The sequence below is a fragment of the Brienomyrus brachyistius genome, chromosome 7, assembly GCF_023856365.1.
Source record: "Brienomyrus brachyistius isolate T26 chromosome 7, BBRACH_0.4, whole genome shotgun sequence".
NCBI lineage: Eukaryota > Metazoa > Chordata > Actinopteri > Osteoglossiformes > Mormyridae > Brienomyrus > Brienomyrus brachyistius.
Genome location: NC_064539.1, coordinates 13,038,693 through 13,066,519, shown reverse-complemented (window position 1 = coordinate 13,066,519; position 27,827 = coordinate 13,038,693). Strand labels below are relative to the sequence as shown.

At 39.2% G+C, this 27,827-nt stretch overlaps 1 protein-coding gene across 2 annotated transcripts in view; it reads right to left on the bottom strand.

Moving 5' to 3' along the window:
- Positions 1-26,433, bottom strand: part of itga1 (integrin, alpha 1) — a 42,569-nt gene extending 16,136 nt beyond the window's left edge. Inside the window, exons 1-16 of one of the 2 annotated variants that reach the window (XM_049019122.1) lie at positions 26,340-26,433; positions 26,165-26,215; positions 15,735-15,855; positions 14,938-15,047; positions 13,064-13,152; positions 12,680-12,794; positions 11,994-12,121; positions 10,755-10,903; positions 9,951-10,101; positions 9,616-9,790; positions 8,864-8,937; positions 5,410-5,554; positions 4,871-5,013; positions 4,092-4,235; positions 3,106-3,366; positions 423-553 (exon numbers count right to left, since the gene is read on the bottom strand). In XM_049019122.1, coding sequence (XP_048875079.1) covers positions 423-553; positions 3,106-3,366; positions 4,092-4,235; positions 4,871-5,013; positions 5,410-5,554; positions 8,864-8,937; positions 9,616-9,790; positions 9,951-10,101; positions 10,755-10,903; positions 11,994-12,121; positions 12,680-12,794; positions 13,064-13,152; positions 14,938-15,047; positions 15,735-15,855; positions 26,165-26,207 — 1,979 coding nt within the window. In that variant the 5' untranslated portion in view covers positions 26,208-26,215; positions 26,340-26,433. Of the gene's footprint in view, positions 1-422; positions 554-3,105; positions 3,367-4,091; positions 4,236-4,870; positions 5,014-5,409; positions 5,555-8,863; positions 8,938-9,615; positions 9,791-9,950; positions 10,102-10,754; positions 10,904-11,993; positions 12,122-12,679; positions 12,795-13,063; positions 13,153-14,937; positions 15,048-15,734; positions 15,856-26,164; positions 26,240-26,339 lie in introns of both variants that reach the window. The other variant, XM_049019121.1, reaches the window with a different exon arrangement.
- Between the last annotated feature and the right edge of the window lie 1,394 nt (positions 26,434-27,827).

Below are 27,827 nucleotides of genomic sequence, written 5' to 3'. Positions count from 1 at the left end.
TGTTTTCAATTCTTCGTCAAATGTATTATAGGAATTAATAAAAAAAAAAAAAGCTAAATATTGATGAGTACTTCATTTTAAGTTAAGTGTTAATATCTGGCAGGAAGTATTATAAAATAAGATGACCAGATGACATTGCTGCTAATGGAAATGGTAGCCAGAAAAGGAGATCGACACAAAGGCTGAATCCAAGCACTTCACCTTTATGCACTTAATCTCACTGTGAATGCTACTCTGTGCTGAAGCAGTATCTTTGCGTGCACAGTTCCAAGTCTTAAATCTTTGCAACATGTTCTGTAGACCAACTAAAGCATCCTCATAATTCAAAGGTATGTTTCCTGACTCACCACTCCTAAAACCCTTCAAAAATGATGGAAAGATTATTCAGATAATAAAGGTGATTTACAGCGCATAGTACCAACCAAAAAAGGGCAGCTCCTCCAATTCCTCCGATTGTAACATCAGTAATCCCATCTCCATTAAGGTCAAGGACTCCATGGATTGATTGACCAAAAAACTTCATTTTTTCCCCATCTCCACCAGACGCTATTCTCTACAAGAAAAAATCAATGGAAAAGAAAAGATTTAGCAATAAAAAATGACCTAGGATCCTTGTTTGATGAATATATTGTGAAAAAATAAACATTACTTAATTAAAGACTGCAAATGCAAATGGTAGATTATCTGGATTCAAATGACATTCCACCTAGCTTGGATTTAGGAGAGGTAGATCCTGTTTAACTAATCTACTTGAGTTCTTTGAGGAAGCTACAAGAGAAATTGATCACAAAAAAGCCTTAGACGTGATCTACTTAGATTTCCAGAAGGCCTTTGATGCTGTCTCCCACAAACGGCTCTTGCTTAAACTCAAAGCTGCAGTGGTTTTAGGAACTGCAGCAGCTTGGATCGAAAACTGGTTAACAGACAGGCAGCAGTGGGTAGTAATTAGAGGCACAATGTCATAGTGGGCCTGCGTTCATAGTGGGGTACCGCAGGGTTCAATTTTAGGACCACTATTGTTCCTAATTTACATTAATGATATTGACACCAATACATACAGTAAACTGGTTAAATTTGCAGACAATACCAAGGTGGCTGGTGCAACAGATACTAAACTAGCAGCACAGAGGCTATATGGGCCAATACCTGGCAGATGAAATTTAACCTCGATAAATATAAATTAATCCATGCATGGAGCAGAAATATAAAGTATATTTTATGGGTTCCAATAAAATAAAGGTAGCTTATTATCAGAAAGACCTCAGTCTGTATGTTGATGCTTCCATGTCCCACTCTCACCAGTGTGCGTAAGCAATAAGAAAGGCCAATAGGATGTTGGGTTACATCTCTAGGTGTGTGGAGTTTACAGTAAGTCAAGGGAGGTGATGCTACGATTATATATTGCCTTGGTAAGACCCCACCTATAATATTGTGTGCAGGTTTGGTCACCATACCTTAAGAAGGACATTGCTGCCTTGGAAAAGGTTCAACGTAGGGCTACAAGAATGATTCCTGGTCTTAGAGGAATGTCTTATAAGGAGAGGTTAGCTGAGCTGAATCTGTTCAGCCTCGTGCAAAGGAGACTAAGGGGGGACATGATCCAGGTATATAAGATTCTAACAGGTCTCGATGCTAATTACTGAACCTGGACGTCCACCAGTCCCTCTGCAGCTGGATTCTTGACTTGCTGACAAACTGCCCTCAGAAATATAGGTATAGATCCCATCTATCCTTCACCCTGTTATTTAAAATTGCTGTACTCTAAGGCAGTGTGCTGAGCACCTTTCTATATGCCCTCTATACCCATGACTGTGTACCCACCCATATCACAAACACTCTCCTTAGTTTATGGATGACAAAATGGTGATCGCTACAAGGAACAGGACCCAAATCTGTTGTCTAAGCACCATTTTGAAAGTCTGGCACTCATACGCATTAAGACCAAGGGACTCATCATCAGCTTCAGAAAACACAGTGAAGACATTGTTCCATTCTATACAAATGGTGACTTAGAGAAGAGAGTTTCCAGTATCAAATTCCTAAGCAAGCAGATCACAGAGGACCTCACATGGACAGCCCACTCCACCATCCTGGTGCAAAAGAGACAGTAGCAGCATGTGACCTCAGGGGATCGCTAATTCAAATCTCATGATTGTCATTTCATCATTAAACCTATGACCTAGGCCTCTAACCTCTAATTGCTTCAGTTGTATGTCACTTAAAAGTGTCCACTATATAAATAAAGGTGCTTCAAGAGAACACTCAAGCAAGTCAGCCTGCCCAAACAGCTGCTTATGATTTTCTAGCCCTGCTTTATTGAGGGTGCTCTGACATGTTGCATTTTGGTACACCAGCTGCTCCTCATCAAAGAAAAGCGCATTCCAGAAAGAAGCCAGCTACCTACCATGGAGGACATATACAACACCTGTAGCCTATGAATAGCCACTGATATCGGAAGGGACCCCTGCCAGCACCTTGTGGAAAGGCACTCTGAACTTACGCTTTACAGTTTTTCTTTACATTTTCTATATATGTATAACATATTTCATATATATTATATTTAATTTTGTATGAAAATATCATGATTCATACATTTATTGATATTCTTGTCTTTGATTTTCTTTTGGAAGCATCACTTGGGGAGTTGAACATTGCATTTCATTGTTTGATTAAGACTGGTGAGAAAAAACTCAGCATTTAGCAGAGGTGAACAGTTCCGGTCCAGAAAGTAAAAATCCAGTTCGAGATTTTGTTTAATCCAACCAGCTTAGTAGTGTGTGACTGAGTCTTATACTCTACTGGTCGACTGAAACAAAATTCTGCTCTGGATTTTTACTTTCTGGAGCTGAACTATCCACCTCTAGTATTGACATTCATGCATTCATGGCCTGTTTCTTTTAAACCAATTATCATTATAGTAACTGACTGGTATTTCTGGCACAAATGGAAAAGCTGTTGCAGGCTTGGATCTGACTACAGTCCTGTATACATGGAGCTGTTTGCAGTATTGAATTCCCCTCACAGTCCCATGTTACCCAGTTTAGATAAACTGGTGACTCAAATATGGCAGACAGGTAACAATGAGGGCACATTAATCAGGTATACCTGCACAAACTGCTTCTTCAAAGATTTGCCTGCCCCATGGTAAATGTAGACTGCCCCCCGATGGTCATTCTCCAAAGGTGCCCCGATCACCACATCACCAAGGCCGTCGAGGTTAAGGTCGGTGACTGAAGCAATCGCAGTCCCGAAACGTGAACCGCATGGCTCGTTCTTGTTGATGGTCTTGCAGGAGCTGTGAGAGCGGCTAGTGCAGCATGGCTGAGCAATGGGCTTCAGTGTCATCTCATATTCAAACATATCTGTCTGAAAGGACAGCAGAACCTTATTCTTGGGTCTACACATTCTAAATATATCTTATTTAAACATTTGTTAGGTATCAGGGTTTGTAGGGCTTCAAGTCTTTGATATTAATACACAGACAGACAGACAGTCAGACAGACAGACAGACAGACAGACACACACACACACACACACACACACACACACACACACACACACACACAATACCAGTCAAAAGTTTGGACATACCTACCCATAGAAAGGTTTATTTGTACTATTCTCTACATTTTAGGGCGGCAGCTCTGTAGGTTGGGACTCAAATCATGGTTCAAATCTCTGGGTCGGCAGAGTGATCTCACCACTGGGCCTTTGAGCAAGACCCTTAACCCCAAATGCTCTGTGAACTGGCTGACCCCACTGTCTCCTCTATACCAGTTTCATGAGGTGGTCTCCTGGGAAGCTTTTCCAGCTGTCCTGAAGGAGGTCCCACACGTACGAAGAGCACTCACGGCTGCTTTGCCTTCACTCTCTGTTCAAACTCCACCAAAACTATTAGACACAGTAAACAATTCATACAGTCTTTCGTTCAGGTGACCAGGTCATGTGATGCAACACCATCACTACTTTGAACGTGGCTTCGTGTGTCCAAACTTTTGACTGGCATTATATAAAAAGTTTTTTAATGATGAAATACATAAAAAAAAAGAAAGAAGCTTAAAGAAATAAAACAAGATAAGCATCAAAACTACCTCATTAATCCTGTAAACATAGACTTGACCTTGTTCATCCCTTTCTGAGCCCATGTACATTGGAGCTCCAACAAGAAGGATGTCTGTATAAGAGTCATTGTCAACATCGACAGTCTGAAGAACACTGCCGAAGTATGAGCCAATCTATGTACAAAACAGAGAAATCATCGAATTAAAAAAAAAAAACATTTTTGTATCATTGATATTATTGCAATAACTTTGTTAAACCCCATAATTCTCCCTTTTCTTAGTTTTTTCTAGCCAACATTGCATCAGTACTCTTATAACACAGGTGGAATGACCTACTAAATATTATAATTGCAATATAAATATTTGTCTTTATATTCCTAATGGTTTCATGTTAGAGATCAGTACTGGGACATCTTTGGAACAATAACTGTTGTAACATTTTTCTTCTGTTACTTGTAGGATTGCAGAAGATAGAACATCAGAGAGAAGAATACAGCAACCAAATAATGAAGAAGTTAACCTATCCCCCATTATCATATAGTTCCATTTCTTGTTATTCCAGTAGGCCATCCGGATATTTTTCTCAAAATAAACACATATAAATTTGCCAAATTAAATAATTTCAGGTATGACCTCCTCATAAATATTTGGACGTATTTACTCATCACCTTTGCCTAAAGGTTTTTTAAATATGCTAAATTCATCAAATATTCTCCCCTTGCAGAATGTTGTTTTTAACGTTTTACGTAGCGTTTTGAATATGATCCTCTTTGAAATCACCCAAAGAAAAACTAATATTACAGATGTACCTGTTCTCCTTTCAGGATTTGCTTAATTTTAATATTATTTCCATCAAGCTTGTACACAATGACCCGACCAGTGTGGTTATACCGTGGTGCACCTGTAATGTATAATATTCCTTTGGGTCTTGATGCTGATTGGACATCATAACCTAAAAAAATGCAAAAACAAATTAATTACATTTGTTCATATTGCAATTAAGAGTAGTGCACCTAAAAAGGCTCAACTTAAAGCAAAGAATTGATTATTAGGAGATAATTTGGTGTATGAACTTTGGATGTGAAGAATTATCAGTCCAATAATTGCATACTCTATTGATGATAAGTTAATAAATCAGCGCAGAATTTCATAAAAAATAAAAAATAAAATAAAAAATTCAATGAAACACATACAGAGGATAAAAACTATAAACTCCGTATTGGTCCCACTGCTTCATCACACAATTATATGTTTACAGTTGGATATGCAAAGAAGATGCATTTGTGCATCCACTTATCTCTAAGTATGATGGTGAATAGCAAACCAAGCAAAACCCTCCAGCACTTACCGACGTACCCTGCCATGCCTTCATACCTCTCAACAGCACGGCTGTGAAACGCATCTTCACTCGGAATGATAAAATCCTGAGCTTTTTTCATTACCACAGTTCCATTCCAATCATATGCACCGACTGCACCAAACATGACTCCTTCCTACAGATAACCAGAGCAAATCAATGATGGGGCACCATCCTTCCACCTATTCTCTTTTTCTCTGTCACTCAGGTCAAAACTGATATCTGCAGGATTCACATGTAAATCATAAATATGTGTGTAGGGCAGGGGTGCCCAAACAGGTGATCGCAGATTAATTCTCAATCGATCGCAAAGTGCGTTGCAACTTGCAAGTGTCCGTGGATTTGCACGTGCGTGCCCATTTTTCAATATGCAACTAATCGTGTACTGTAAACATTTATCACGTAAACATGTCAGAAGCCAAAAGATTAAAACACATTCAGAGTGGGAAAGGATTATTTATTTTTTTTACTCATATTTAAAGTCCATATGTCTTACAGTATATATAATGCCAGTGTGGCTTTACCGAAGATAGGCAGTTTGGAGTGGCATTTCAAAATGACCTCTCCTGGAGCCGACACCTTATCGTGGTGGAGGGGTTCGCGTGTTCCAATGATCTCAGGAGCTATGTTGTCTGGGGCTTTATGCCCCAAGGCAAACAGGTCCTGGGTGAGGAACCAGATGAAGCGCGGCTCATTAGACCTCTAATGAAGAAAAAGACTTCGGATCCTTGGTTTCCCTTGTCTGAACGCGGGTCACCGGGGCCCCCCCCGGAGCCAGGCCTGGGGGTGGGGCTTGATTGCAAACGCCTGGTGGCCAGGCCTACACCCATGGGGCCTGGCTGGGTACAGCCCGAACAAGGCACGTGGGCCCCCCCCAATGGGCTCACCACCTATAGGAGGGGCCATAGGGGTCAGGTGAGATGTGAGTTGGGCAGCGGCCAAAGGCGGGGAGCTTGGCGGTCCGATCCTCAGCTGCAGAAGCTAGCTCTAGGGACATGGAACGTCACCTCTCTGATGGGGAAGTCTCCTTGAGGGGGTTTGGACCCTTTTCCACTCTGGAGTTGCCCGTGGGTAGAGGCACTGAGCGGGGGTGGGCATACTTATTGCCCCCTGGCTGGGCGCCTGTACATTGGGGTTTACCGCAGTGGACGAGAGGGTAGCCTCCCTTCACCTTCGGGTGGGGGGACGGGTTCTGACTGTTATTTGCGCTTACATGTATGCGCCAAGCAGCAGTTCAGAATACCCACCCTTTGTGGAGTCCTTGGAAGAGGTGTTGGAGAGCACTCCTCCTGGGGACTCTCTTGTTCTGCAGGGGGATTTCAATGCTCACGTGGGCAATGACAGTGAGACCTGGAGTGGCGTGATTGGGAGGGACGGCCCCCCCGATCTGAATCCGTGCGGTGCTTTGTTATTGGACTTCTATGCTCATCACGGATTGTCCATAATGAACACCATGTTCAGGCATAAGGGTGTTCATATGTGCATTTGGCACCAGGACACCCTAGGCCGCAGTTCGATGATCGACTTTGTAGTCGTGTCGTCAGACTTGCGGCCGCATGTCTTGGACACTCAGGTCAAGAGAGAAGTGGTGGGTTGGCTCCGCTGGCCTGGCAGGCCTAAGCGTATAGTGAGGATCTGCTGGGAAAGTCTGGCAGAATCCCCTATCAGGAGGAGTTTCAACTCCTACCTCCGGCAGAACTTCTCTCATATCTGGGGGGAGGCGGGGGACATTGAGATCGAATGGGCCATGTTCCGCGCCTCCATTTTGGAGGCAGCTGACCGGACCTGTGGCCTTAAGGTGGTCGGGCCCTGTGGCAGCAGCAATCCCCGAACCCACTGGTGGACACCAGTGGTGACGGATGCCGTCAAGCAGTAGAAGGAGTCCTATCAGGCCTTTTTGGCCTGTGGGACTCCAGAGGCAGCTGACGGCTACCGGCAGGCCAAGCGGGATGCGGCTTCGGCGGCTGCTGAGGCAAAAACTCAGGTGTGGGAGGAGTTTGGAGACGCCATGGAAAACGACTTTCGGACGGTTTTGAGGAGGTTCTGGTCCACCATCTGCTGACGGTGCGGCGTCAGCAGTGATGCGGGCGCTGCATCGGTCTGTCATGGTGAAGAAAGAGCTGAGCTCTCGATTTACCAGTCGATCTACGTTCCTACCCTCACCTACATCCATGAGCTGTGGGAACTGACCAAAAGAACGAGATCGCCAGTGCAACCGACTGAAATGAGCTTCCTCCGCAGGGTGGCTGGGCTCTCCCTTAGAGATAGGGTGAGGAGCTCAGTCATTCGGGAGGGACTCAGAGTAGAGCCGCTGCTCCTCTGCATTAAGAGGAGCCAGATGAGGTGGCTCGGGAATCTGATTAGGATGCCTCCTGGACGGCTTCCTCTTAAGGTGTTCTGGGCATGTCCCAATGGGGGAAGGCCCTGGGGAAGACCCAGGACACGCTAGAGGGACTATGTCTCTCGGCTGGCCTGGGAACGCCTCGGGATCCCCCTAGAGGAGCTGGATGAAGTGGCCGGGGAGAGGGAAGTCTGGGCCTCCCTGTTGAGACTGCTGCCCCCGCATCCTGATCTCAGATTAAGCGGGAGATGATGGATGGATGGATGGATGGATTTCAAAACGATGCACAAAAGCTACGAGACGAGTTCCCGCTAAAACAGCCATATGCAGCTGAAAAGTGCGAGAACTGAAAAGTCAGTTTAGCAGCACAGCAGTCAGTTTTTTATCTAAGTGCATCTTCCCAGTGCCAGTGGTCCCACTAAGGTAGAGAAATACATTTATGTACACTTTTTCAATTTGGAGAATTACCTGGATTTGTCTGCATTTGCTGTGTGCATTTAACTATGTAGAAAGTCAATAGCTAGAGTAATAATAGAGTAAGAGTGTAATAGCTATGGCTCCCTATTTGAACTGGTAGATCTCGGCATACTGGCCACTTGAAAAGTAGATCTTGAGTTAAAAAAGGTTGTGCACCCGTGCTGTAGGGAATTCTAATGCAAGTGGACCCCTTAGTTTTGCCCAGAATTTTTCGACATTTTAAAACTGCCTCACGATTAACATATTTTCCCAGTTAAAGCGTATTGAGATTGAAACATATGAAGAGTTTGAGACTTCAAGACTTACAAAATTCTTCAGTGAATAGGCCTCTACAAAAAGTTACAAAGAGGAAGCTGTTATCAGGAAGGGGGGGGGGATTGTGGCCTCTGGCCAATAACGTAAAACACTACAGTCCAGCTGCTCAAGCATCACTATATACTGTAGTCACAATTTCTTGGATTTAAGGTACCCCACTTAACATGGCCTTTATCTTCTTTCGCTTACATTTAGCCCAGAATCCCTTAAATCTGACAAGTTGCCCAGGTAAATGAAAAATCCCACTTCGCGATACAGGCCCCAGGACAACTACAACAGTAATACTAAACTATGACAATCATACTCACTTACTTTTGACACATGTGTGCTGAATCCAGCTTGAGACATTTCCAGTTTGAAAGATGTAGTGTGGTTCCCTGTTGTACCTAAAAATAAGATTTTTGAAATACAAAATATATCAAATTAGCAAAGCAAAGCCGCAGCAGCAAATAATTCCAGTAAAAAAGTAAACTAGGAGATAAATCTTGAAATCAAGTACTGTTCCACAAGTTATAATTCCATTCACTACTATTCCATTTGAAGACTTGGCAAATGAGGTGTCAGGGGGCACCGCTAGAGATACCGGGTCCCATGAAAGCATATCATACTGGACCTGTCACTCACGGACCATTAGAATCATCCTAACTTTCATCCTTATTATAGCTCCTCTATGGCCAGGGAATCGAAAAGTAATTCTGCACATACAAAATCTGTAGACTATTTCAATTAAATATTGAACAGAATCACCGAACAGGATTTGTGAAAATTACAATACTCTTGCATATCACAGAAATGCTTTCTCCATTCATCTGTATTCAGTGGTATGGGGATAGATGGATGGATGAATATTGATTCTTAAATACTGATGCATCTGTAGCTCTGTGAAGTGTTGCAAAGCAACCAGATAAAACAGGAGCTCTTGCATTAGGTTTTGTTTACATGTGCCCAATTAAAAAAATTGCAACAACTATGTAAAAGCAAAAGGAACACATTTGCAAACAGAAGCTAGTTTCATGGACTAAGAATAGAACTAACACATTGCTTAGTCTGAGAGAGTCTTTTACCTTCCAAAGCAAAAATTTTGCTGCCCAACGATTCAGTAATGTTTAACAAGGCCACCTCATCCGACACATTAAAGAAATGATCCTGGATTGGTGGACTTGCTATGGACTGAATCTCCTTTATAAATGTTTGGATATCCTTTTCAGATTTCCTTTGTCTGTAATAATCACCAAGAACCTAGAGCAAAATATAAAATTAGACTCCATTAGTTTTGGTAATTACCTAAATGACAAAAAATAAATGCCCAATTGCCAAAAATGTGTGACACGTGAAAAAATTGTGATGATACATGACAAATGAGATAGACATGCTATTGCACTGCAACCATTCTACTTACAGCAATTGAAAATCTCTCTATCCCATCCTTGTTAGACTCATTCATAACTTGCATAGATTTATAATTGTCGTGGGATTCTCCATCTGTGACGATGACCATGACCTTCTTGACACCTGGCCGAGCTCCCCGTTCCTTTGTGAAGGCCTCTCTTCTAAAAAAAAAGAAAAAAACAGTTCTAGTTTCAGATTAAAATATCTGGTTAGCAGAGGTGGCTATGTCAAGTTCAGAAAGAAAATCCAAACCAAGATTTAGTTTCAACCAAAATCTCTTTCAGTATTCTCTGAATATGACTCTTTATCATTAATGGGTAAGTTGAATAGAATCTCGGTCTAGATTTTTGCTTTCTGGATATCTACCTCTGCTGGTTAGCTGCATAATGTTCCTGTGTGTGTGTGTGTGTGTGTGTGTGTGTTAGTAAATCAGGAAATATATGCATGAAATTGCAGAAATATTTTGTAGATTTTGCTATAGTACATTTTACGAGATTCAAAGTAATGTAGTTAATGATTGATGCCAAAAAGTTTTCTGTACTTTCATCTCCAGTCATATAAAGTATTGCATTTTATGGTACTAGTTGTTTCAATGAATTCTAATACAAGAATTGCTAGTATGGTGTAATTAAATAAGCTTATGAATGCAATCTTAAAATACTCATGAAAGTCTGTTTTTGTCTGCAATAAAATTATCCACATGTTTCAATTAAAGCTGTGTTGTCCATCATTTTGAAGAGTATAAAAGATAAAAATTATGTCTGTCCCACATCATTCAATAAAAATCAGACTAACGGCTTCACAGAAACAGTACCTGGCTGTCTCAATTGCGAGGAATGTATTTGTCTTCGTTCCTGTTTTTTGGGGAATCTTACTGGCTTCAGCCACAAGATCTCTGGTGTTATTGAACTGGCTGAGATTGAAGACATGACTAACTTCATCACCATAAGACACAATTCCTACCTGAGAGACATATTTTCATGCTGTTAGTCATCAAAGGAAATTAAAACCAACCTTAAAACCTGTGTCTGAAAGACATTATCATGGTAACCAAATACATTTTGCTGATATAATTTTTCTTAAACAGTAAAAGATATTTACCAAAATATTAAACCATGGAACAAACAGCATATAAACAACTTCGGAAACATTTTCAATGAAGCCCATATTCTGAGATAATAATTGTTCTTGTAATTCATTGTGGCGCAATCATAAAGTATTATAAACCTGGAAATAGCTATTTTTAAAAAGGCATAACACAGTATAGTCCATGCATTATAAATGTTCTATGAAGGTCTCATCTATGCACTATAAATACCTTCATAATGCATTATAATGGTCATTATAATAATTTGTGCTGTGTGCTGCATTAAGAAGGCATTCATAGTGCATTAAAGATGAGACCTTCATAGAGCATTCATAATGCACAATACACATAACTGTGATGTGTTATGCCTTCTTATAAACAGTTATAGCTGTGTTTATAATACTTTATGAATGCATTATAATGCATTATGAAGGTATATGCAATGACTCCTTTAAATAAGTGTTAATATGGCACAGAAAAACAAGCTTCACTACTAGTTCTATAATAATATTGTCAGTGTTCTGGGCCACTATAAAATAATCAATGAAGTTAACAAAAAGGGGTTGCACTTTGCTTCAGTACGATTGCATTTTAAGTCTGCATACAACAGATGCATTTCTGTGTGATGCATTCCTGAGTGAGCTACAGACCATGTACAGTTCCCATTTAAGTAGACACACCCCTGTGGGACAACCAATGATGACACAATAAGTGTAATGAACATCACCAGGGTACTGCCAGGCCACATCACAAAAACATGGTGCAACAGTAGATTGTCATGATTATATGAAAAGTATAACAAAGCAACTGGTAATATGTCAATTACTAAATTAATTAACTTTTGATTCCATTAACAGCATTTATGGCATATACTGCAATGTTATCTAAATTTTCTCAACTTTTAAAATTTAAAATCAAACTGAAGTGGATGCGAGACAGCATGTGGACCATAATAAATGATTATACCTGGGAGAGTGTTGGACCGACATCAATATTCTTCAAAAACTTCACCAAAAAGTCTTTTATACTGGACCAAGGATAGATGCTGTTTGAACCATCCAGTACCATCACGATGTCCAGTTTATTGTCACAGACTTGAGCAAAAAGAAACAACCACATATATTAAGTGTAGTAGCTTATAACTGTAATGCTGCTACTGCAGATATATGTTGTATTAGGGGTGCTCTGTTATAGCATGATTATTTAACATGATTATTCATTGACGTTTGGAATATAATGCATTTATTGAACTTAACAGGAAATTTCCATATACACACAGACCCATATAGGAACATTTATGCTATACTTTCAGGCAGTAACAAAAACCTCTTGTGTCCTAGTAACTATGATTTCTAAGCAGTGACCAATGTTTATTTATGGGACAAGAAAATATTACTCAGAGCTTCTTCAGTATAGCTCCCAAGTCAGTACTTTGTTATAGCCCCGAGACACATAAACAGCCCGCGTTTACCTTAAGTCATGGCTTGCACCTTGTATGGAAAGGCTAAAAGGACAACTCTTCCCTAAATGGGTAATATCGGCGGGGAGGCAGAACAGTTTACTCTTTCTGGTATGCACTTGTGTGCACTGGACTGCACACCTCCCACTGTACACTCAGAGCACAAAGAAGGGTGTGCTTGCACCCAGCATACCTTGCAGTGGAGGAGAGATTGAGTTCATGACCTGAAATGAGGCGCTCACGTTGGAACATATTCCGGTGGTGTACTGCTGACTTCCACACTTCCGGGCATAAAGCGGCCCGCAGGCCTGCCAAGGGAAAGCGAACAAAATGTTGAGGAGCCACATAGAATGTTGAGCAACAGACAAGTTGAATGTAGATCTACAGAAAATCATTTTTAATATTTAACATCACAGTCTTAATATATAACATTAGCATGTCCGCCTCCTACATCTACTATTCTGATGTGGTGTTCTGTTACAATATTCCAGTGCCTCCAAACTGACAGATCATGTTTTTCAAGGATAATATACAGTATTAAAAGCACATACAAATAGTTCTGCATTAATTCCCATACCAGAAATCCTCCATCTGGATTTGTTACTAAAGTTGTTCCCATGGTCATGTTATCTTTGACTTCATTTGAATCAGGAATGGTTGTATTTTCTAGGGAAATATAAATATAAATAAATCAAATAGCCCAAAAAAAATGTCCGATAAAAAAATAAATAACTATACAGAATAACAGCAGTTCCCAAAAGAGAATGTGCTTCTTTCCATTCAAATGCTTACTTTACACTTGAAACAGCTATTAGTAGCACAGCGATTTGCAATATTTGTAAAACGTTTTGAGAGATGGGAGTAGCGTATAGTGTAAAATCTCACAAAAAAAAAAAAAAACAAATGCATGTAATTCTGTGACACAACGCGAGCAATATGAAAAAAGCAATGAATGATTTTGGAGTCGCTAGTTTGGGCTGTTTGCACACTCCCTTCAGCTTGAGATACACGAGGGGCTGCTATCGCAACGAAGTGTAAGTGACGCTGTTGCCAGTGGCTCAGTGGGAGATAAATTGTGGGGAGTATTCGCCACTTGCGAATACTCGCTTGGAAGATACTGAAATTGAACTGCAAATGCTTCAAAAACGCTTAAAACAAGATGTACAAAGCAGGTGGAACAGTATGTTATGTACGTGTCTAGTAGCCCAATAAAGGTTTTTAGCATACATTTATTTGTATTTACCAGTTTAAACTGAGCTCTGGTGTTACATCAGTGCTCTTATCGGTTGATAACCTCTGTTCAGGTATTGGGATCGTACCGGGACTGAAAAAGTGAGAGAGGTTCACCGCAAAATTATAGTGCATTCATAAAGCATTACAAACATGGCTATAAATATGTATAAAAACAAAACACATTATAGCAATGTTTATTATGCATTATGAATGCATTATAACGAACTACATACCTTCATACTGCATTATAATGGTCGGTATAAGAATTAAGGATTCTTTATATGCCTCGCTATGAAGGTATCATAGTGCATCATAGTTGAGAGCTTCATAAAATAATCATAACACATAATAAACATGGTTATAATGTGTTATGCCTTTTTTTATAAATATCTGCCATATTTGTAATGCTTTATGAATGCCTTATACTGTAATGCATTACGAATGTGATCATAGATTCATGGCATGGCATTCAGACAGTATTACCCAATTATACAGTAATAAATAAAGTAACTACATTTGGTACTGTAATATACCTTTCATAAGCATCGCAAAGTAGTATGCAGGTTTGTTATTATGAACCATTGTATTTAACCTGATTTTTTAATATAATAGGCTTTGTGTTGTCTTGCCAACATAATATAAACAGTCTGTTTGTAAGTACGAGTTGTCCATAAGTTGGACATTTTTATCCCAGGGAGTCCCTGTTTATATGCCAATTAAATATGGTACCAATTCACGTCTCATAAATGGTTGTAATTTTAATTTGTTTGACTTTATCACACTAGATAACAAACCTACTAAAGAACAAAACCTTCCCACACAATATTGTCCACGAAATGGAGAAATATCCATACCAGAAAAATCTTATTGTAGATGACTACTGTCACAATATAAGTGGTATAATACCAGTTAACTAAAACAACATAATATAAACAGATGCAAAATTCAGCAAAATTAGAAGCATTACCCAAAGCATCCGGTTCAGAAATAGCCCATTTATCATCACACAGGACAATATCAAATAAATCTAGTTAATTATTTCTTAATTATTGGTATGAGACAGCGGAACCCTGCTTATCCTCATCTTTCTGATCTTGATATGTGTCACTTCCTGGAAAGGAATTGCAGCAAGCAAACAGTTCAGTAGATAGTGATACATAGTGCTCTGATTGCAGCTATGACTGCATTACGATTCCATGTAAAATGTTTTTGTCTTACCAGGCAACTCCAGCTTAATGCATTTTGAATCACTTCTGCCTACAGGGCATTTGTATACATCCCCAGTTCTGTGGGCTGGCTGTCCAGTCAAGGGAGATCCAATCAGTATCCTTGAAAAGGAGACAAATGGTGGCATTATACAGAAACCATTTTCTCAGGCTCCTCAAGGAGTACACAGTTCTTTGCAAAAATCCATCCAATGTATTTGAGTACAGAGTACATTTGAATAGGAGTGTAACTATGCAAAACTACAATGTTAAACTTCTGATTTAATATTTCATTCATTTTTGAAACATTATACCTACCCTTCTAGCTTTAATTCCTTCACAATTTATCTGACATATGGTGTAGAAAGGTTCCCCGACAGTGATCTAACAAAATTACATTATAACAACGGGTATTTGCTTGCTGTCATGTAAACAGTGTTAGCGATTAACATTCCTTTCTTGCAATGATCCTTGTTGGTTGTTTAAAATGAAGACGGAACTTCTGAGGACAAAGTGAACCGGACTATCAACTGCACCTTTTAGGCCTGTTTTCTGGTCTTGGGAAACAGGCAAGAGATTTACATGATAGCAGCTACTTGAGTTATAACATCCTAAATTAAAATAATAGATCTATCAAAAACTACATACCAATTAAGGGTTCATTACGTGCTACAGTGTTCGGACATGTTAGTTTTGAACAAAACTAACAAGGGCAAGTAAAAACAAAAACTAAAACATGCATCATTTTTCAGTAACAATAATGAGGGGAAGGCATACTCGCTTTAAAAGAAAGATATGCTGTTAACTTACCATTTCCCTTCATTGTTCTCGAACTGCTGGACTGTGTACCCAAACATGTCCTCCACTGATCCACTGAATTTCATGGCATTTTTTTCATCCACATTAAATGACCACAAACAACGTAGACATCCTGCAAAATAAAGTATAAAACATTTTGCCATCAATAACATTATTTATTTATGGGATTCCTGTTTGCTGTTTTGCTTAGGTTATTATAAAGGATGTTAATAGGCTGATCTTTTTATTCTGAAATCACCACAGCAGCACGCAGCTTAGAGACTGGCACCTCAATAGTTGTGGGTTCAAGGCCAACCTCACCTGTGTTGTAATTTTATTTCTGTTTATTCTTGGTTTGTTGCTTCTCTGTCTTTGCTTTTGTTGTCATTTGGTTTGCCCTGGTTCCTCCTTGTTATATTGTGTTCTGTGTGTATGTTGGTTCCTGTCCCTTTCCCAATGCTGTTGGCCTAAAGTGTTTATTTGGATTGATTAGTGTTCCTAGTTTTTTGTGATTCATAGAGTTCCCTGGTTCTGTGTTCATTAGTGTTAGTTCCTCCACCCATTGATTCTTGTCTTGCATCTCTAGTTTATTGTGTCATTGGTCCCCACCTGCCCTGCATCCTGTCTCATTAGTTTTATGTTTTAGTGCTTTGCCCTCGTTCTGTTCTTTGCTGAGTCATTGTGCCTATGTCACTGCATGCTTTGTTTTGTGGTTATTTATTTAGTTGTCCCTGTTTATTTTCTGATCCCTTATGGTCTTTTTATTTTGGCATATTTCCCCAATGTGTATGCCCAAAACAAAAACGTACAATGGTAGGAAGGCTAACTATAATGGCATGAGACTGAAACTAGAAATTGTAAACTGGATGGAGTTAAATAGCAAGACTCTTGAAGAGGCATGGGATTTTTTTAAAAGCACATTGTTGCAAGTGCAAGAGGACTTCATACCTGTTTCCAACAAAACTAAATCTAGGAAACTGCAACCAAGATTAAGGAGATTAAGAATAAAGTCAGGAGGAAAATGGCTCTGTTCCACAAATGGAAATTAAATAATGATTTCAAAATAAAGCAGGAGTATCTAAGTCTACAGGCTGAGTTGAAAAATAACATTAGACTCTCCAAGAGGAATATAGAAAGGAAGATTGCATTGGAGGCTAAGGATGACATTTAAAGTTTCTTCTAATATTTTCACTCCAAAAGAGCTCTAAAAGCTGAAATCACTCATGCTGTAATTCAATATGAAATTGATATAGTAAATGAGTTTAATGATTATTTTACACGGGTGTTCACAGTAGAGAACACAAGTAACTTTTAATACGAAAACAGCATCGTCTTTCATAATATACTGTATGTATAACTGAGGCTGATGTGATGCAAAGCCTTGCTAAGCTCAAAATAAATAAATCGCAGGGCCCTGATGGCATCTTACCTATAGATTTAAAAGAGATGACGGATATTATTAGCCAATCTTTAACTTTACTATTCCAGAAATCGCTAATTGCTGGTGTGGTACCCTCTGATTGGAAGCATGCTAATATAACGCACATATTCAAAAAATGGGATAGAAGTAATGCATCAAACTATAGGCCAATCAGTTTAACTTGAATAACTGGAAAAGTAATGGAAGCTATAATCCAAGTGAAAATGGTAGATTACCCGGATTCAAGTAACATTCTGGGGGATAGTCAACATGGATATAGAGGTAGATCCTGTTTAACTAATCTACTTGAGTTCTTTGAGGAAGCAACAACAGAAATTGATCACAAAAAGGCCTACGATGTGATCTACTTAGATTTCCAGAAGAACTTTGGTGTTGTCCCCCACAAACGGCTCTTGCTTAATCTTAAAGCTGCAGGGATTTTAGGAACTGTAGCAGCTTGGATTGAAAACTGGTTAACAGACGGGAAGCAGCAAGTAGTAATTAGAGGTACAATGTCACAGTGGGCCTGCGTTCATAGTGGGGTACCGCAGGGTTCAATTTAAGAACCACTATTGTTCCTAATTTACATTAATGATATTGACACCAATACAGTAAACTGGTTAAATTTGCAGACAACACCAAGGTGGGTGGTGTAGCAGATACTGATCTAGCAGCACAAAGGCTACAATGGGATCTTCATTTAATTAGCGACTGGGCTGATACCTGGCAGATGAAATTTAACATAGATAAATGTAAGGTAATCCATGCAGGGAGCAGAAATATAAAGTTGAAATATTTCATAGGTTCGACTGAAATAAAGGTAGCTGATTATGAGAAAGACCTCAGTGTGTATGTTGATGCTTCCATGTCCCACTCTTGCCAGTGTGGGAAAGCAATAAAAAAAGGCCAGTAGGATGTTAGATTACATCTTGTGACGATCGCTTGTCGGGCAAGTGAGCAGGAAGATGCTGGAGTGGGGAATCAGAATCAGGTAGATGGAAATCCAAAATCACAGGGTTTATTCAGGCAAAACACATACACAAAAAAAACTACGTCAGTGACCGTACTAGGGAAACAGACTTGAACGCGGACTAAATATACAAGACTGAAGGCAGGAAACGCGAAACAGCTGGTGAACGTAGGGATTCCACACAGGGTTATTGAGGGGGCGTGGCACACACAAGGATCATGCGAGCAGGTCATGACACATCTCTAGGTGTGTGGAGTTTAAGTCAAGGGAGGTGATGTTACGGTTATATAATTTCTTGGTAAGACCCCACCTAGAATATTGTGTGCAGGTTTGATCACCATACCTTAAGAAGGACATTGCTGCCTTGGAAAGGGTGTAACGTAGGGCTACAAGAATGATTCCTGGTCAGAATGTCTTATGAGGAGAGGTTAGCTGAACTGAATCTGAATGCCTCAAGCAAAGGAGACTAAGTGAGGACATGATCCAGGTATATACGATTCTAACAGGTCTGGATGCTGTACAGCCAAATGGCTATTTCAGTATTAGTTTAAATACAAGAACTCGTGGACATAGGTGGAAATTAGCAGGAGAACATTTTAAAATGAAGTACTTCTTTACACAGTGTGTAGTTAGAGTATGGAATTGTCTTCCTGCTAGTGTAGCTCAAGCTAAAACCCTGGGTTCCTTTAAATCAGAACTAGATAGGATTTTAACAACTCTGACCTATTAGTTAAGTTCTCCCTAAATGAGCTTGATGGGCCGAATGGTCTCCTCTCGTTTGTAAATTTATTATGTTTCTTATGTTTCTAGTTGCATTCAGTAAACCTTTGTCTTGGAGCTGTAAGTGGATCATCACCTTCATTTTCCCGCATGCACTGTGCTCCACAGTGACACGACTTTGTATGGTATATTGTATAGAGGAGCTGTTTATAACCAGTTTGGACTTTTTGTTGATCTCACAATGAGACTTTTCATTTTAGCATACCATGAATTTTTTCATGCAATATATTACATTCCTGAATTTCTATGAGAACTACAATGCTTAACATACTATTCACATGATATTCCAAATCTGAATAAAGCCTTTATATGAAAGCTGAATTTTTTTACTATCCTTTTCAATTTTCAAGACATTTAACATGCCACAGTTTCACATCAGCATACTATGAACAGTGATTTAGGGGTTGGGAATATATATATACATACATATACATACTGTATACATATATATACAGTAGTGCACATTAAATGACTTGCATGTATTTTTATAAGACCTGCATCAGTTATAATTATGTGCCACAACATAAAAACTTTGGATGTTTCTAGGAGACACACTACAGTTATAACTACTAGTGAGATGATGTAACCAAAGTTCTTTTCCAGTGCTGGGGGACAGCAATGTGCTGTGGTGTACAACCAAACAGGCCTTTTTCCTCAGCTCACTGCACATTTGTCAAGTTATATTTTGAATGCTAAAAAAGTCAGACTGAGCTAAAGCACTTTTACCAATTGAACCAAGTTGAAAAATGAATGTATTTACACATAATTATTGCATATACATCAGTAATTAATATTAATAATTAAAAAATATATATTTTCATACTTTTATTAGTATGCAAAATTTATCATTTTGATATATGCTAATTATTACTTTTCATTTGCACTATGACCAGTAAGAATGATATTTCACCTCAGTTTTACTCCGCACATCATTTATAAGAAGCTGACAATAAACGATACCTTGACTTTCAGGTATTTGGTTTGCTACCTTCTTTTGTACTGATAACCTAGGTAGCTAATAATACTTAAATAATGACAATTTCTATGCTCTGTGGTGTTGCTGATGCCTAAAGTATCTCTTTTGCATTAGGTTAAGAATCGCTTTGAAACACATATGATTATGTGGTAACATCCCTTTTTTTATCATAGGTGGAGATGCCCAACTGGGGTAGGGAGCTGTCACTCAGCATTGGCTTATCACCACCTTGGTCAAGTCAAGAACTTGTCTCCTTGATCAGCCACCTATAAAGGAACTTTTCACCGTGCAATGAAGAGAGCCGGCACCCTACCCTGCCTCGAAAAGGCCCCGGACCATGACAAGCAACTGAAAGACGGAAGGATGGATTATATAACTTCAATATACAGATTAATCATTTCTTGCTGTCTGTTCCACAGTACAACTGTCAACATAAAGTCAATGCTAATATAGCTGCCGTATAAGCTGACAAAAAGACTGCAAGAGTTTCATCCCCAACTCTGCCAGGAAAACGCTTAGCATTACATATTTTACATATGTTACTTCATTTAGCACTGTTATCATCAAACAGATTAATTTAAAATTGTGTCAGTAGACATCTACAACAGAAAAGAGAAACTGATACATTTACCCATTTTTTCTACTTTTCCATTGATCACAAGGAGTAATGACCCTTGTTATCAACACAGATTGTGCTCTGAAGTGAATAGTGCGTCAATATTATGAATATAGAAAATATCTGAACACACATGACCAATGAATAAGAATATAGACACATTTTAAAATGTTCCAATACTGTGATTTAAAACTAAACCCGTCTCTTTTTTAAAAAAAGTCTGTTGTCACAGGTTTAAGAACTCCTGCCTCATTACCTCAGTTAAATCTTTGAAAACATGCATGGAAGCTGTTTCTTAAAAATGAATGATGATGCTTCAAACCAAAAGTAAATGGAAGGTACCCGTGTTTTACAATTTCTGCAGTCCCTTTGTGCTTTATGTCAAGTAAAACTATATAGAATATCAGCTTTAATTTTATTTAAAAATAGCAGGCCTAATCAAAACATATATTTAAAAACGCTTTTCAGATCAGTTTTTGCTTATCATATTGAAATGAAATATAAATTCCCAGTTTTTTGTCCATACTTTTCTCATAATTCAAATAGTCATTTTATTCAACATTTGGACTGATAGAATGAAAAAATGTCTCTCTATGGATAGCCAGATTCATTTACTGATATGATAAGTGCACTGTATTTACTAATCACTGACCACATTTAAAAGTACTCCCTTTGTATTCAGTTAGTTCCAAATTCCCAGAGCACCAACATTAATCGTCTTAAAAAGCCTTAACATCACCCCTGGATGTCACAGATGCTACATGTAGCTGTTAATCTTTTCACATACCCACACTGCACTTTTTCAGAAGTCAGTAGGACAGTTTGTTTGATGCAGTTGACATGCTGCAGATCTCTTATACTGGAGCTGAAAAAGGAAACCGCATTGCTTCTTTTTCTGTTAAAGGAACTGACGCCTTTCCTTAGAAAAAAAAATGCCATGAGGGGGGCTTTTGCAGCTTTTGTTATGTCGAATTGAATACAAGGCTAATTATAATGCATCAATTACTGCATCAACTAATGTTTTACATACTGCATGTTGACTTCACTTTCATATGCATCACGTTTTTAATTCTGAGTGGCATAAAATACACCTACTGTAAGTCACATCTCATATACTTTGCTATTTAAAATGATTCTGGTCAGCACCAAGCATTTTGCTAAACAGTGTTTACTTCTGATGTCACTCTACTTTTCTTTCATATGAACTACCTGCCACCATGGAGGAAGTCAGCAGTAAGTGCATAACCTTTACTTCATATAATATACATATTTTTTTCCAAGCAATGTAATAATTTTTTAAAATGGAACCTATTATAATTCAACAGGAATAGAAAATCTCAACCTTGTCCCTACTGTATTTTTTAAGAAAATTTGTTTTCAGCTCAACAAATTATAGTATCAACATTCTGCTATACAGATGCAGGACATCCTGAGAGGATTATCTGGGTTCCATCACGTCCCCTGTTTATCAATATTCAGCACAACCCATGTGAGGTAATTTCAAAACTTGTATACCAAAATGTACTGGAATCTTTAAAACCACGCGCTATTAAAAGACTTCCAGTAGTCATAATAAAGTTAATCATCAAGTTAAAAATCCCCAAACAACAGAAGTACACAGAGAAGTACACTGAGGTAAACCAGAGCTACAAAAATACACATAGCAAACCACATATGCCAATACCAAATAAGAATGCTGCAATGTTAGAGCGATTCACAGAGCAGTACAGAGCCTAAGGTCATGATTTTGAGAGGTATTTCATTTAGGTGAACTTGTTTTGTATTCTTTGAAACACTAAAGCAACTAATTCAAAAGTACAGATGTCTAGTCACAGAACAAATCAAACTGCAACCAAATTATAAAAGATGCAAACTCAAAAGAAATTGTGCAAATTATGTCAATGACAGAATGAGGCAAAAGCTAACAGCCTTTTGGCCTATTGAATAGTCAGTATATATAAATATTGCATATGTATTTCAGATTAATTTATAGTATTTTCCCCAGCATAGCTGCCCCAAAGTGTTTAACAAAAATATCTAACAAAAGTATCATTACTGACATGTATGCACAGAGTATGGTAACTACAGTGTAAATGAATAGTGAATGAATCAGAAGGCAACATAAAAGACAAAATAAAACTCCACAGTTTGACAAAGAAAAAAAAATCCTCTTGGGGTCTAAGGTGGGCTGGCTGCCCATTTCTCCTCGGGCATGTTAACAATGAATATGCCCAATAGATGTGGGTGCAGTAGCAGCTGCCACTCACCCCTCTTCTCACCCCAGCTGATAGCAACCCCCATCACCAGGTAGGCCTACAGCTACGTCAACATGTGTGTGTCTGAGGCAGAGTGAAACTGGGCAGTGGGCAATTCTTTACTTGAAGGTGCAAATAATGGAGTAGTACTTGTTCTCTTAATGCATTAATTAACCAGTAATTAGGTGTTTGTCACGTAAAGATCCTATGTTTGTTCAGTAATAAATCAAGATGGTTGATGTTTTTCATGCAGGAACTACTGTATATTAGTTCATGATTTTCTCATGAGTAGTAACTGAGTAACTAAGTTAATTGTGTCTTTTCAAGTAAAGTGTTACCAGGAAGGGGTGCAGTGGTTGTGCAGTGGTTAGCACTGTTGCCTCACACCTCTGGGACCCAGGTTCGAGTGTCCGAACACGTTTGAGGAGTTTGCATGTTCTCCCCATGTCGTGATTCCTCCGGGTACTCCAGTTTCCCCCCACAGTCAAAATACATGCTGATGCTAATTGGAGTTACTAAACTTGCCTGTAGGAGTGCATATGTGTGGGTGTGTGTGTGTGTGTGTGAGTGTGCCCTGTGATGGGCTGGCCCCCCATCCTGGGTTGTTCCCTGCCTCGTGCCCATAGCTTCCAGGATAGGCTCCGGACTCCCCGTGACCCAGAAGGATAAGCGGTTTGGAAAATGGATGGATGGATGGATGTTACCAGGAAGTTAAGTATGACAGGGGATCACTGATGGTAAAGCTTGGCTAGGGCTCTACTTGGGCTTCAACTAGCACAGTGTATGTTTTTGCATAGTGCTATTGCCTGCAAGGTTATGGGTCCTCACATCATATGCACACCAACTCTCTCTTGTCTAAGCAGGCCTTATCTGTCACATACATTTTAAAGCAGCAAATTTTTAAATTTACTGAAATTGCTCGATTCATTCTACCTTTTCAAATTCAGCAGAGTAGGCCTCTCCTCCCCTTGAGAGATTAGAGTAACGGTATAAATTTTAGACCTGACACTCTGCCAAAGGGAAAGCCATCAATCTGTATTTCACTCACTCTGTTCCTCTGAATTTGCAGTCAGTACAATATCTGAAATACAGTGTGTCCAGGTGACAAAAGTTTGGAGGACATTTGTGAAGGATTAAAGATGTGTCACTTCATCTCGTGGAGAGTATGAACTACATGGTTATGAGTCCTGACTGGGTTTTGTAACGTGTTCATGTGTAGTAAAGGCCCTGGTTAAAGTAAACATACATGGTAAAAGTTCTTCATTGGACTGACCATACTATGAGAAGAACTGCAGACTATAAGGACTGTATATTACTGTCCCTCCAACTGAATCAATAGTAACGGGGCTAAGGATAGGACCTACAGTAGTAATGAGTTTAAAACATAATAGGATTACATTTAAGGGCAGCATTAGTCAAAGGTAACTGGTACCAAAAGAAAATCAATTAAACTTTAGGCTTATGAAGAACATTAAAGCACAAAGACTAAGCAGAACGCAGAAACGTGACACACTCTCAGAATCATAAAAACTTTCATGCTCATCCTCAAAACTGGCAAGACCACCCAAATATTCCCATTTGCCAGATTGTAAACCCAACACACAGCCAGTCACACGTTTTAAACACTCTAATTACTCAACCCAGTCTCACCAGCCTGACTACCAGATAAGTTAACTAATTTTTGTGTTAGTATATTTTCCTTAGGTTCACAAATAACACCAATGACACATTTAAAAGCCATTCATAACTAATGGACATGTAAATGCGTATTAAGTATGGGTATGGGTAAACTTGCCATGTGCTTTATAGAACAAGGATCTATATGCATTAAGAATAAGAGTTCAAGCAGTAACACTAGTAACATGAAACCAAGGAACATCCCCACTGTCACGTACAGTATATTCTGAATATTTAAATACTAAATATTAATTATTTTTAATTAATCCCTTACAGCACATTTCATTGTTTAGTTAATGAAATTAAAAGAAGTGTTTTTTTTTCTTGTACATTTTCCAAGAAACACGCCTATTATTTTCTATACCAGGAACAGGATATAAAATACTCAAAATAAAGAATTCAAAGGGGGTGACGTTTTTGTGCTTTCAACCACATACGCCATTGCCTTCTAAAAATCACTCATGTACACCAATGTGCTATTTGTCTTAATGATCTACCCGAAAATACAAGCATAGGCCAAGTGACCAGCTCTAGTTCTCTTAATCTTTTAAAAATTTACATTTTCCTTACTACTGCAGCACACCTGGAGATTAAACCCAGATTAAACTGCAACTTAAAAAACCTGTAGCCTCGCGTCTAATAGATAGGCCTAAATTTTGCTGTTACAACAGCAGGCGAGCTGCCAGGGCATAGCAGCTGGAAGGCAACATTTAGGTAACGTCAGTATTGAAAAAATAGCAAGTATAAACCAGTCCTCCCAAGGGATCTGTAAACGTTTGTGTTGTGAAGAGAAACGAAGCCATATATGGGTGGAGCTAGCCAATGCAATGTGATTTCATTGCTTCCTGCATGTTCTGACCGTTATTCGTGTTAGAGGAAAATGTATTTGTTTGCAAAAAGTAAAACTATTCTGAGGTGGGTTAACCTTTAGAGACAAGCATGGTGCTATTTAAACCTTTTATGTGCGCCAGTACCAATAGCATCTCTAACTGAGTAAAGATGATAATGAAAGTCATTAGTAAAAATCATATTAAATGAGTATGCATGTTACTTCGACCCAACCTTAAAACACACGTTTTGTAATAAAACTGTCAGCAAGAGACTAAGCAGGCTGACTTAACACAAGATTGTCACAAAAATAACGGAGAGACATGGCCATAGTAGTGCTCCAGCTAATTATTATATGAACATTGTTCAGGAAAAAAAACCAACACTAAACCTATAACTAAATATTTAGCTGATACCATGCTGTCTTAATGTAAGAAAATTAATTCAGCAACGGGATTATATATTCTGGCCTTTTAACAACAGTTGCTAAATTAATTTCTTCAGTTTCATTGCAAGTAATATCAACAACATAACTGCAAACATTACGCTATTTCACGTTTGGTGTTTCTTTCACTGTTGTGGCTTATTATTATTTCAAAAAAAGTTTTAGTCCACAGTTTTGCTTGTAATCGCGCAGACGCATTACGTAAAGATCATAGTTCCATCATACAGACCTTGTAATTTAATGTGGGGTTCTCACTTTTTTAATGCAATGTGATGAAAGAAATAGCTGTACCGCATGGTATCCGCTATTACAATAGGTTATTACATAAATGAAATTCCCTGAAAAACTTCCGATTCATGTTCGCGGCTCAATCATTGTGCCGGGTTGGGTTTATGTCATTTTAAGCTGTACAATATGCATAGTCTTATAATTGTATTATACAGCTAATATAAATAGATAAATAGTTAAAACTCACCTATGATAATGATAAGACTGCAATGTTTCACGCTCCAAAACATCTCGTCGTCTGCAAGAAGCCAGAGTCCTCAGCCTTTGCCAGCGAAGTATCAGGAGAAAATATTGCTAAAAATTATCCAAGAAATCGTAAGTATTTTAACTAGCCGCAAATATAAAAGATTTGTAAATCTTGCCTTTACTCCGCCTGGAATCGCTGCCGAGATGTTGTGGTTATCAGTAGGGTACTGAGCATCACTGCCGATGGACTGTAACAGAAGCTGTGGATGACACTGTGGAAAGTAGAGTGAAAAAAAGACTTTTAGGGCGGAGTTGACACCCATGGGAAAGTCTGCCAGCGGAAAAACTCAACTTAGTAACAAACCTCCTGACATCGCTTTTATTATTATAACATTTGGGAAAAGAGGGATGGTTCTTTTGCTGCATCCTTTTAAGCAAATTGAGGAAAAGTTTTCTTCTCGGTGTATGACAACATATGTAGTTGGTTTTTGGCACTTGGGTGTTTGAATGAGGAAAATGATGGAAATTAGATTTTTCTGTGGTTGGTGTTTCTGACTAATGGACAGCTGGAGTAGGAAACGTGTATTTATACACTGAGGCTGGTTTCTCTGTTGTCAGCAGAAAGCCCAGTTCCCAGTGTACAGTTCACTTCTGCCAGGGTGGCTGAAATAAGTGATTGGCTTCTTGGGAGAAGAAGCTTTATTTATGGAGACTCCCACTCCAACTCTTTTATCACATTTTAAAGAAATGGAATGTCGAAGATGTGAAATTGCTACCTCCCTAAATTATGTGAGACACACGCACACACACAGAGACACACATATTATAAGTACATATATCCAATGCAACATGTGTGTGTGTGTTTACATATATATATATACACACACACATACATTGCATGTTGCTTCGGATATATGTACTTATATATACATATGTGAATATGTAATATAAACTTTATGTATATCCGAAGTGGCGTGCAAACGAGAGAGCAGGGTCTGATAGTCCTTGAAGAACCTGGGGCTAATGGTCCAGTAGTGACGTCACTTTGCCAATCAGAGGATTTCAAGCGGTGACATTGTGATCATGGGCACAGAGCCCTAACCCAGAGAGCTAGACGCCTCCCCAAATATCGCACACCACCTCATTCATGCTGCTTTCCATTTTTATCCAGTGGTGGATCCAGACAAAATCAGTACTGCACAGAAACATAAACTAACCAAAGATATTTCAAGATATTCTTTAAATGAATGTTTAAACAAAGTACAGCAGTGATCTTTGCAGACGCAGGTACTGAACAGGCAGCGACTTACGATAACAGCAGCAGGGACGGATTATGGGTTGTGTGGGCCCCTGGGCAAAACGTTCGCGAGGCCCCCCCCCCCACCACCACCAGCACAACCACCACAATTCAAGGGCCCTTGGCAGCCAAACGCCCTCCCTATAGGGTCAGGGGCCCTTGTAGGCAGAGGATCAAAGAATGTAGGCCCTCTAAAATAGACAAACGAAAATACATTGTTGATAAGCGTTGCAAATTGTTTTGGGTTAGGGGCCCCACGGGCCTCCTGCACCCCAAGGGCCCCTGGGCAGCGGCCCCGCTGGCCCAGTCCGTAATCCGTCCCTGAACAGCAGGTATTTCTTTTCACTGGTACCACCGTCATATAACT